The 12,628-nt window shown below is 40.3% G+C and overlaps 1 protein-coding gene across 2 annotated transcripts in view; it reads left to right on the top strand.

Moving 5' to 3' along the window:
- THSD7B (thrombospondin type 1 domain containing 7B) overlaps positions 1-12,628 on the top strand; it is an 820,891-nt gene that overhangs the window by 253,162 nt on the left and 555,101 nt on the right. For both annotated transcript variants that reach the window (XM_077447767.1, XM_077447766.1), the window contains exon 4: positions 9,183-9,993. In XM_077447767.1, the coding sequence (XP_077303893.1) occupies positions 9,183-9,993 (811 nt within the window). The remainder of the gene's footprint in view (positions 1-9,182; positions 9,994-12,628) is intronic.

The raw sequence follows: 12,628 nt of genomic DNA, 5'->3' as shown, positions 1-12,628 counted from the left end.
TTTAAGGCAGGACAAAAGGGGCAGCTGCCCTGGGCCCTGCCTCATACTTGCCAACTATCCTGGTTTAAATTCCTTCGTCCCTCGAGGTTTTAGTCCTGTGCTGTGTCCTGATATCTCAGTGTGAAGTGCTGCTACTACCAGCTCTGCCATATTGTTGTGTACAGATGACTCACCTGCAGACCCTGTATTTACATGTAAATACCGGCATTCATATGTAAATAGCGGTGGCTGGCAGCATTGATATGTATATCATGCCCCCCTGAGGTCATAGCCACAGTAAACTCTAGCAACCAATCAACAAGCAGAAATCATGTGCTGTAACCTCTAAAAACGAATCAGTGAGTCGTAATGTGTGCTGTAACCTCTAGCAACCAGTCAGTGAGTGGTAATGATACACTGTAACCTCTGGCAACCAATTGCAATAGCTGCCTAATCTGATTCAGTAAACTGATTTTGAGTCTAGCTGCTATTTATTGTATGTCTCAGAGCAGGTGGAGAGAGAAACTGCATGGACGGGGGGGGGGACGAGCTACCTCGAGCTACCTCGCAGGGGACAGGGAGGGGGGTGGGACGAGCGCCGTCAGATTAGGTACAGTGAGAATCTCCTGTTTACTTGGCAGCCTCTGTAATAGGAAGCTGCTGCATTGAAGGCAATGGTGAGGCTGCAGATGGGCACTGACCCTTATTTTGCTTCAAAGTTCCTTATTTAAAATGTAAGTTTTTTCCTGAAACTTCCCTCTTAAAATTAATGTGCGTGTTATACACCTGTGCGTGTTATACGCCGATAAATATGGTATATATTTTTTAGCATCCTAGAGAATAAAATGGCGGATGTTGCAATATTGTCACACTGTATTTGTGCAGCAGTCATTCAAATGCAATTTTTTTGAAAAAATTACTTTAATGAATAAAAAAAACCCAGTAAAGTTAGTCCGTTCTTTTTGTATAATGGGAAAGATTTTACGTCGCGAGAAACGTGATCTTTTTATTCTAAGCCAAAAAATTGTGATTCTCGTGAAAAATCGTGATTCTCATTTTGGCCAGAATCGAACAGCTCTTATATATATATAGTTCAGAAGGGTGAGGTGCACGTTGGTCAGAGTACCAAGTGCAAGCAATCAACCCCTCCTAAAGGCTTATATTATAGAAAACGACAAAAAAGGGATTGTTGCACAAAAATGTTTTAATGAAAAATATAATCAAAATATAATCAAAACAATATAATAATAATAATAATAATATATATATATATATATATATATATATATATATATATATATATATATATATACATATAAAATGACAAAAATGGATTTCTGCACAAAAATGTTTTATTGAAAAATATAATCAAAGTGTCCAAAATATATAGGCCATCATCGTATCATTAACGATGATGGCCTATATATTTTGGATATTTTGATTATATTTTTCATTAAAACATTTTTGTGCAGCAATCTGTTTTTGTTGTTTTATATATATATATATATATATATATATATATATATATATATATATATATATATATATATATATAACTATATATATATATATATATTATTAATATTTTTATTATTTTTTTTTTTTACCTAGAGAGAAAGAGGATTTTTTTTTTTTTTGCAAGCTGTACTAAATAAAAGCTTTAACAAATACAACATGTGCGAGAGCAAATTGTCTTAGGCCTCGTTCACACTTGTGTTGCCCTCAAGGAGTGATGCGCGGTAAAACACCTTTTTAAAGGGCATTTGACAGGCAGCTAAGAGGTGTTATGTCACCTCCTCACCACGTTTTAACTCTGTAAGGCCAGTACCACTGCATCGCAACTGCATTTTGTACCGCGGTCCTGTGGTTTTTAAGTAAATGTATCTAAATGCAAAACCAAAAATGTAATAAATAAAAAAAATAAAAATAAAATAAAATAGCTGCATTCATTTTCCTGGATATTTTCCTGTATTTTCCTGGTACTCCTGCACATAACACACTCCCTGTCCTATGTGGCTATGCTCACTCCCCGTACTGTACCTATGAAGGGAACCTTGGTTATAAACCGAGGATTGGATTACAATTGTCTTCCTTTCTTCGGGCTGGGAAATTAGTACTTTACAAAAATAGTTTGGCTAGATAAGAAGATAACATTGTTTAATATATCAGTTAAATTCAGAGGAAGTTATAAGGACACTGCATTTCTGGCAGAATAAACAGATATTTTCTGTTCTTATTAAAAATTGTCTGAGGCTGAAAAATACCACTTTGGTCAGGAAGGTGTGTTGTGTGTATCTTGTGTAGTCAAGGACATATACACTATATTGTCAAAAGTATTGGGACACCTGCCTTTACACGCACATTAATTATTATTTTTTTACCACATCAGCTAATCATTTCAAGAGACTTATTCAACTTTACGTTCATTAACTGTCTCCTTCTCGGTTTTGCATCAGTGTGGTATTTTTGACAGAGTTTGTTTATTTTTAATTTAAATATTAAAATCTTATTCACTGGCAGTTCTTTATTTCTATCTTTTAAAAAATTTCCTTCTTTCACTACCCATTTAACCCATCTTCCTGCCTACTTCCCTCCCATCCACCCCCTGGGATGCCTGCCTTTACACGCACATGAATTTTTGCACTGCATTTCGTTTGCAAGCATTTCTTGCTTTGTGCACTGGTCCAGATCATTTGATGGAGGGGGGATTATGGTGTGGGGTTGTTTTTCAGGGGTTGGGTTTGGCCCCTTAGTTCCAGTGAAGGCGTCAGCAAACCAAGACATTTTGGACAATTTCATTCTCCCAACTTTGTGGGAACAGTTTGGGGATGGCTCCTTCCTGTTCCAACATGACTGAGTACCAGTGCACAAAGCAAGGTCCATAAAGACATGGATGAGCGAGTTTGGGTTGGAGGAACATGACTGGTCTGCACAGAGTCCTGCCCTCAACCCGATAGAACACCTTTGGGATGAATTAGAGCAGAGACTGCGAGCCAGGCCTTCTTGTCCAACATCAGCGCCTGACAACACAAATGCGCTTCTGGAAGAATGATCAAACATTCCCATAGACACACTCCTAAACCTTCCTAGAAGAGTTGAAGCTGTTATAGCTGCAATGCGTGGGCCAACTCAATATTGAACCCTACGGACTAAAACTAGGATGCCATTAAAGTACATGTGCGATAGGAGATAGAAATGAGATAGGAATGCGGGATACCTACTAACAAACATATGTAGGCATAGGACACACCCCCTGTCACATCCCCTTAAAGGGGAATTAACTAAAAAAGGTTAATTAAACCCACAAGGGCTTTTTTTTACCACTACTATTCCTATTTACAATAGGAAATGTACAAATGTACAAATGCAGCAATTTAGAAATTGGATGAAAGGTTTAGCACTGGGAAACACTTTTTGAAAGATAAAAAGTGCATTTAATATACAACTATATGGATCAGACCAAAATGAGGGACAAGTGAGGAGGAAAGAGGGACAGAGGGACATTGCTCCAAATCAGGGACAGTTGGGACCTATGGTGTGCGTGTAAAGGCAGGCGTACCAATACTTTTGACAATACAGTGTATTACACTGTTTTGATTGTTCTTAGAAGAGGCAGCTCAATGGTGAGACATTGTATGGTGGCAGCTCTGCAAGTAAGGACTACTGTTCTGTTCTCTTTACTAAAACTGTGACGTGCGCAATCTGGTGCAGCGCTGCATAGAAACCAATCAGCTTCCATGTGTTATTTGTCAAAGCTTAACTGACGAGCTGAAGTTAGAACCTCATTGGCTACCATGAATGGTTGCACTAGATTTTGAGTGCACTCGTTTTAGTAAATCTCCCCCCATGGCCTATTTTACAGATTTATCTATGTTGCTGTGTAGTTTTGTGCTATGTAGACATGTGCACACTGAAATATTTTGTTTCAGAATTTCGTTTTCGTCCGAAAAATTAATTTATTTAGTTACTCCCGAAATTCGTTTTTTTATTTATTTTGTTTTGTTAAAAAATGCATTAGACCGAAAATCCAAAATAATTAAGGTCGAATCTGTCATTCAAGGCTAATGGTGTCTGTTGAAAGTTCTAAGAAGATTAGACGGAGCAGAAAAACTGTACGACGTCGCAATCGTACATTTCCGGTCTAATGTTCTGCCTACAAGCTATAGTAGAATTCTAATGTTGTATGACACTAGTAATAATTATATTTATGAACTATTATTACTAGTCAACCAACATTAGCATTCTTCTATAGCCTATGGGCGGAGCATTTGACCATAAATGTCCGCTCTCAGCGACTGCTTTGTCGAATCTTCATGTCAAATCTTTTCTCTCTATGTAGAATAATCTTGGACTAATAGAGTTAGGTTAGGCACATTCGACCTTTTTAGCTATTGTCTCTATAATGTCGAATCTTTTCTCTCTGTGTCGAATCTTTTCTCTCTATGTTTAATCTTTTCTCTCTATGTTGAATCTTTTCTCTCTATGTTGAATCTTTTCTCTCTATGTCAAATCTTTTCTCTCTGTGTCGAATCTTTTCTCTCTACGTTGAATCTTTTCTATGTCGAATCTTTTCTCTCTATGTAGAATAATCTTGGACTAATAGAGCTAAGGTTAGGCACATTCAACCTTTTTTTGCTAATGTCTCTATAATGTTGAATCTTTTCTCTCTATGTCAAATCTTTTCTCTCTATGTAGAATAATCTTGGACTAATAGAGTTAAGGTTAGGCACATTCGACCACAGGTTAGATGGACACAGATCACTATTGTCAGCGTCATGTCGAATCTCCTATCTATATCGATCTGTTGTCACAAAGAAAATGAAAATAAAGCATTTGTTTATGTCGGATCTTTCGGTTTTCAGATTCTGCACGTTCGTTATCGTTTGTTAAAACGATAACGAAAATACTAGGGCTGTGAAAATTAAAGATTAATTCCTTGATTAATCGTTAATTGTTTTGATCGATCAAATTTTTTTCGATCGATCAAAATTCTTTTGACCGGTACTCACCTCTCCGCCGACTTCCCGGGTCTTCAGGGAGTTCTGCCGGAGATCCGGTGACATCTCCGGACACCTCCCCCTTCCCCAAGTGCCTCCGTCTTCTAACGAAGGGAAGGGGGGAGGAGTCCGGTGACATTGAAGTTTCTGATTGAACGTAACGTGTACGGGGGAGGAGCTACGCATGACCCCCCCACTGCTGCCCTACGGAACTAACACGATTGTCGGCTTTACATGCTGTGTCATCTTTATGTGTGTAGTTTGTGTTTGAACACAAAAATTAAATCTTATTCTTAAGCGGTGAGCACTTTGATCTTTTCTTTCTACCCACGACCTGAGATTGTGAGAAAAGTTTATGGTCCGTGTTAACCCTTTTGATACCCGCATGCATGACTACCTGTTTGCACAGGGGTCCATGCCATAAGGTGAGAGTGATTCGTTAGACCGGAGGTGGAGGGATTGTCACGCTACTGTGGAAAAAAATTACTTATGTCAGTGCTACAGTTTGAATTTAAAACGTTTGTGTGAACTGTGAAGTTAAGTCATGGATTGTGAAAACGAAGTAGTGTCAGGTGATTATATATAGTGTATACCACATTTACCACTGACTTATGCAGAGTTGCAATGCAAGGAGATCAGCTTAAAGTAGTTGGATCTGTATGGGCATTATAATTAATCAAAATTAGTCGATTAATCGATTTAAAAAAAATATTGATTAATCGAACACAAAATTTTTGATCAGTAACAGCCCTAGAAAATACCCAAAATTCGGATGATAATGCATTTGGACGAAAACAAATGCATACAGTGGTGTGAAAAAGTGTTTGCCCCCTTCCTCGTTTCCTGTTCCTTTGCATGTTTGTCACACTTAAGTGTTTCAGAACATCAAACCAATTTAAACAATAGTCAAGGACAACACAAGTAAACACAAAATGCAATTTGTAAATGAAGGTGTTTATTATTAAAGGTGAAAAAAAATTCAAACCATCATGGCCCTGTGTGAAAAAGTGATTGCCCCCTAAACCTAATAACTGGTTGGGCCACCCTTAGCAGCAACAACTGCAACCAAGCGTTTGCGATAACGTGCAATGAGGCTTTTACAGCGTCCTGGAGGAATTTTGGCCCACTCATCTTTGCAGAATTGTCCTAATTCAGTTACATTAGAGGGTTTTTGAGCATGAACGGCCTTTTTAAGGTCATACCACAACATCTCAATAGGATTCAGGTCAGGACTTTGGCTAGGCCACTCCAAAGTCTTCATTTTGTTTTTCTTCAGCCATTCGGTGGTGGACTTGCTGGTGTGTTTAGGATCATTGTCCTGCTGCAGAACCCAAGTTCGTTTCAGCTTGAGTACACGAACAGATGGTCGGACATTCTCCTTCAGGATCTCTTGGTAGACAGCAGAATTCATAGTTCCTTTTATCACGGCAAGTCTTCCAGGTCCTGAAGCAGCAAAACAGCCCCAGACCATCACACTACCACCACCATATTTTACTGTTGGTATAATGTTCTTTTTATGAAATGCAGTGTTCATTCTACACCAGATATACTTGGACACACACCTTCCAAAGAGTTCCACTTTTGTCTCATCGGTCCACAGAATGTTGTCCCAAAAGTCTTGGGGATCATCAAGATGTGTTGTGGAGAAATTGAGACGAGCTTTGATGTTCTTTTTGCTCAGCAGTGGTTTTCTCTTTGGAACTCTGCCATGCAGGCCATTTTTGTCCAGTCTTTTCCTGATGGTGGAGGCATGAACGCTGACCTTAACTGAGGCAAGTGAGGCCTGCAGTTCCTTGGACGTTGTTGTGGGGTCTTTTGTGACCTCTTGGATGAGTCGTCGCTGCGCTCTTGGGGTAATTTTGGGCGGCCGGCCACTCCTGGGAAGGTTCACCACTGTTCCATGTCTTCGCCATTTGTGGATAATGGCTCTCACTGTGGTTCGCTGGATTCCCAAAGCTTTGGAAATGGCTTTATAACCCTTTCCAGACTGATAGATCTCAATTACTTTCTTTCTCAATTGTTCCTGAATTTCTTTGGGTCTCGGCATGATGTGTAGCTTTTAAGGATCTTCTGGTGGACCTTACTGTGTCAAGCAGCTCCTATTTAAGTGATGCATTGATTGTGAACAGGTGTGGCAATAATCAGGCCTGGGTGTGGCTAGAGAAATTGAACTCAGGTGTGGACAACCACAGTTATAGTATGTTTTAACAAGGGGGGGAATCACTTTTTCACACAGGGCCATGATGGTTTGGATTTTTTTTCACCTTTAATAATAAACACCTTCATTTACAAATTGCATTTTGTGTTTACTTGTGTTGTCCTTGACTATTGTTTAAATTGGTTTGATGTTCCGAAACACGTAAGTGTGACAAACATGCAAAGGAACAGGAAATGAGGAAGGGGGCAAACACTTTTTCACACCACTGTATGTCTATGTAGTGGACAAGTCGTTTTTTGCCAGTACAAAGCTGCATGGACATTTTTACCTTGTACAAAAGACCCTGTTGTGAGTCTGTTTGCCCCCAAGAGATGGCCAAAGCAAGACTGATGGAAAAAAAAAAAAAACTTCTAAACTATGACACGCTTCAGAATAAGGATGGAGGCAGATCTGTGATGTGGATCACCTAGAATATATTATTCCCTGACTCATTGTCTGATTTGATGCAATCTCCATAATAATGAAATATATAAAAACACCACTTGTATGTGATTGCAATGCTGCAGTTTAACTTGCCGCATATAGTCTTACTGAATTATTTTTTATGGAACATTTTCATGATTTTTTTTTATTAAAAAACAATATCTCTTTTTCCTTCGACTGACGGTAACCTTGAAGCGTGCTGGAATATAGCAACACGGAATAATGGCTCAGTAACAAAAGCGCCGAGTTCATATCAATAAACATGGCACAAAACAGGGGACGGGCGCTCAGTGTTAATATTAGTGTTCTCAGGAAATCTAAGATTTTTTTTTTCCCCCGAGTTCTTTCCTCCAAGAGAACCTACATAACCCTCATTTTTTTTTCATAGGAGACTTGAAAAAGTGAATTTTCTTTTTTTAAGACATGCAAAAACAGGATGTGCAGTCCTAACAGAATTTGATTATGTAACCCATAATTTAATTCAGATATGTATTCAGTAAAAAAACATTGAATTTTAGCTAAATCCAAAAGCAAAAACGTCAATATATTGCAGGGTAAAAATATGTAGATACGGTGGCAGCATTTGTTTTCTTTTGTTTTTCTGGCTTTTATCTTCCTTTATTTTCAACTGGTGATTCGGTTAATAACACACTTCATGGCCTTGGGGGAAAGCGCTTTTTTTTATCAAACTGTACCCAGGGCTTTTTTTCAGAAGGAACATGGGGGAACGCAGTTCCGGCACCTCCAACACTGAATGTATGTAATGGAAAGTGGTGCTGGGGTGTGCTTCAGGGTCTATTGATGCTGGCTGCTGAAAGGGATCTATTTTTCCAGGGGGGGGTATTATTGCTGGGGGGGGGTCAGTTGTTGCTGGGAGGGATTTACTGTTGAGGGAGGGATCTATTTTTCCAGGGGGGGGGGGTATTGTTGCTGGTGGGGAGTCGGGGGGTCAGTTGTTGCTGGGAGGGATTTACTGTTGAGGGAGGGGTCTATTGATGCTGGCTGCCAGTAGATTGGCTGTTGCTGCCAGGAGTCTAATGTAGCTTGGTGGGTATTTTGTTGTGAGTGATCCATTGTTGCTGGGGGGAGTCGATTGTTTCTGAGGAAGCGAGGGTCTATTGTTGCTTGCTGCAGGGGATCTATTTGACTGCTTTTCTTGTTATCATTAACACATTTCATAGAAATTACTTAGTACCACAAATGTTACTTGGTTCTGTATTCTCTAAAAGTGGCAGTACTGGGAGGTGGGTATGGGGTGGAACCAAGGAACGGTGCTCGGAGGTGGGTAGGGGGCGTGGACAAGGGGTGGCTTGGAAAGGGGGAGTTCCTGTGCCTATTCTCTGAGAAAAAAAGCCTGACTGTACCTATGGTGGAGCAGCGTTTTCACCCTAAAACAGAAAGTGTGTCAGAACTACAGAATGCGTCGCCTTTTCATCATTCCCAGACATAGCAAGAAGGTCCTTTGGTTTAGGGCCTGTATCTGGAGTTCCTTTTTATGCTTTTCTTTGCTTGGATAATATTATTTTGTGTTACTGACAGCTCATGAAAGTGTCTTCATCTTGCAGGTCCATGGGGTCAATGCGTAGGTGAATGCGGACCAAGTGGGCTACAGAGTCGGTCGGTTTGGTGCGTCCATGGGGACAGTTGGGTTACCCATATCTCAAACTGTAACCCAGAGGAGGAACCAGCAAGCCAGCAGAACTGCTTTAAAATTTGCAGCTGGCACAGAGAACTCTATGAGTGGGAGACTACAGAATGGGACCAGTGCGTTCTTGTACCTTATCCGCACACTGGGGTTAAATCTAAAAGCTCAGAATGTGTCACAGCCCAACGTGGACTACAGCAAAGACAAGTGAATTGTGTCCACAAGAACAATAGATCCATAACATCTCAAGAAATCTGTGAGTACTTTACTCCACGACCTACAGAAGAACAATCGTGTCTGGTACCATGTCCACAAGATTGTATTGTTTCGGAATTCTCACCATGGTCTACGTGCAATAAAAACTGTGGGAAACATCTGCAGCACAGGACTCGTTTTGTCATTTCTCCATCTTTGTATGGCGGCTCAGATTGCCCAAATCTCACGGAATGGAGGCCTTGTGCATTCTATGGTTTCTGCTCCTTTGGAGAAGAAGAACACATGTACAGTCTTAAGGTTGGACCTTGGAGCGAGTGTAGGTTGCCTCATCTGAAGGAAATAAGTTTTAGTGGAAGGACCATGTTGGATTTTGGCTCAGATTCTGGTGAAAGAAGTACTTTCAAGCAGGAGAGCCATCTATCACAAGAAAGATTCGATAGATGGGAAACAGAGATTGGTTACCAAACGCGCCAAGTACAGTGCATGCGTAGTGATGGGAAGAGTGCTTTGCTAAGGTAAGAATAATGTTTCCATAGCTTATATATAGTATGTCTGGCAGCTGTCATTTATTAAAGTCTGGAGAAGTTTAAGAAACTAAATGAAACATCAATTTAATATGCTCTTTGGCAAAAGACAGACAAATCAATCATGATTACATGTGTTGTTATTGTTGGTAGGGGTGTACAGCTAGCATGTTTCTGGGGAATTAAAGTGTTTTCTTAATCAAAGCTGTTTCTCAGAAACCTTTGTTCTTGCAGCAAGATAAAGTTATCTAAAACCTTTAAATTAAAAGAAAATTTGTTTTTCTAGGTAAGCTTGTTAGGGTTCATGTTGGCAGATATTCTAATCAATCAGTATTTTCCATTCATATGCATGCAGCTCTGATTGAATGGAGATTTCAGCATTTGAAAAGAAAACGCTGTTTGACCTGCTTTGCCTGCAGTTAAAATGCCACATGTGTCAATCAAATTCAGCCACTTGTGCCCATCATATGCAGCCACTTGTGCCCAGTATATGCAGCCACTTGTGCCCAGTATATGCAGCCACTTGTGCCCATCAAATACAGCCAGGCTTGGCTGTCACTTCACTACCAATGATTCCAGCAATGGGACATCATTTCTCCCAACAACACCAACGGTGGTTCACTATTCCTCCCACTGGCACTAATGAGTCTTAGTAATTTCCCTTCAGCAATTTCCTTTTGGGATTAATAAAGTATTCTGAATCCGGAATCTGATGCAGCACAATTCCTCTCAATGACACCAACTATGGGCACTAGTCCTCCCACTGACACTAATGATGGGGCACAATTCTTCAGAATGACACTACTGATGGGACACTATTCCTCCTAATGACACCAACAACAATGGGGCACTATTCCCCCCACTGATGCCTACAATGTGGCACTATTTTCCCACTGACACCAACAATGGGGCACTATTCCTCCCACTGATACTAACAATGGGGCACTCTTCATCCCACTGACACCAACAATGGGGCACTATTCCTCCAACTGATACCAATGATGGGGCACTATTCCTCCCACTGACACCAGTGATGGGGCACTATTCCTTCTACTGATACCAATAATCTGGCACCTTTGCTTCCCACCGACGCCAAAAATGAGGCACTATAGCAAAATGACACCAACAGCGATGGGGCACTATTCCTCCCACTGACACTTGGTGGGGCACAATTCTTCCGATTAACACTAACGATGATGGGGCGCAGTTCCTCCTATTCCTTTAAATGAAGCTTTTCACACCTGAAAAAAAGCACATCAAAAACTGATCGGTGTGAAAGGGCCACAGAAGAACCTTCACCAGAAGTAATAGTTGTTAAATACCCCAGGGGATCCAGTGCAGATAGCACTTGTCCCCATTAAAATCTGTATGTCATTTTTTTTATTTCTTTCAATGCTATCTGTAGCTGCACCCCAGACAGTAGCCCTAATTTTGAGCATTTCTATGGTTTAGATAGAAGCAGCACTGAGGTCAAAACCCCCCTCTCCATTCTGCAGCCCTTCTTGTGCCCCCCTTTCCATTCTGCAGCCCTTCTTGTGCCCCCCTCTCCATTCTGCAGCCCTTCTTGTGCCCCCCTCTCCATTCTGCAGCCCTTTTTGTGCCCCCCTCTCCATTCTGCAGCCCTTCTTGTGCCCTCCTCTCCATTCTGCAATCCTTCTTGCCCATTAGTCCTGTGGCTTATTTATTCCCTGTGAACTGTGAAGGGACTTTTCCCCCAGTCCCCTCCAGCTTATTCAGAGATGACTACCGTGGTAGCTGGTGGATTGTATTCCAAATGACAGCAGCAGGAGAGCTGCGCTATTGTTCATAAAAACACAAGCCAATAGCAACATAAGCTGGCAGCTATTACACTATTCTCTTGCACACACCTCTCATCCTGTAAGGAAGGTCCACTCTCAGACATTTATTACAGGAAGAAGTGATCCCAGTAGAAGATTTCTCCTCTGTTCCTGTTCTTGTAGCATTCGAAATTTTGGATTTTCTGTCATTTTTATTCCCAGCAATGTTGGTAATCAGGCCATTTAAAGAGAATAAATCTCCCTAACAAGGACAGAGACAGCAATAAAAACTTGACAGTGGTTATAACCCTTCAGGACTCCAAAACTAAAAAAAAAAAAAGTTTTACTTTTAGTTATACTGTAAGTGTACTTCTGTATGATTTATTAAATTGTGCTAACTGTTAAATTTTCTAAATGCAGTAATCTGAAATAATTATTATATGTCAGTGCCTAGCAAATACACCAGCTGACACTTGGCAAGATTCTGAAATATTTTATCATTTAATAATAATTACATAAGCAATTTGTTAACATCATGCAATATAATCTCAAGTTCGAAAAGTTTGTGAATTTCAAAATGTATATGATTTTGACTTTTCTTCCCAGGAATCCTCTGTATTTCTAAATTATAATCCCTGTAATGTTCCCAATGTTGGGAAATTCAGCCAGCAAAAGATTCATGAGAGCTTTTGGTCAGAAAATACGACCGTGTGCATGCTCCATCGGACTTTTGATGGCCGAATTCCCGCCAGCAAAAAATTGAGAGCAGGTTCTCAATTTTTTAATCGGAAATTCCGATCGTCTGTAGCAAGTCCGACGTGCAAAATTCCTACGCATGCTAGAAAACA

This window comes from Lithobates pipiens, unplaced genomic scaffold (genome assembly GCF_037356315.1).
Source record: "Lithobates pipiens isolate NorthernLeopardFrog02 unplaced genomic scaffold, aLitPip1_a1.2 Scaffold_22, whole genome shotgun sequence".
NCBI lineage: Eukaryota > Metazoa > Chordata > Amphibia > Anura > Ranidae > Lithobates > Lithobates pipiens.
Note: the sequence above shows the minus strand (reverse complement) of the source record. Positions and strands in the feature narration are given on the sequence as shown.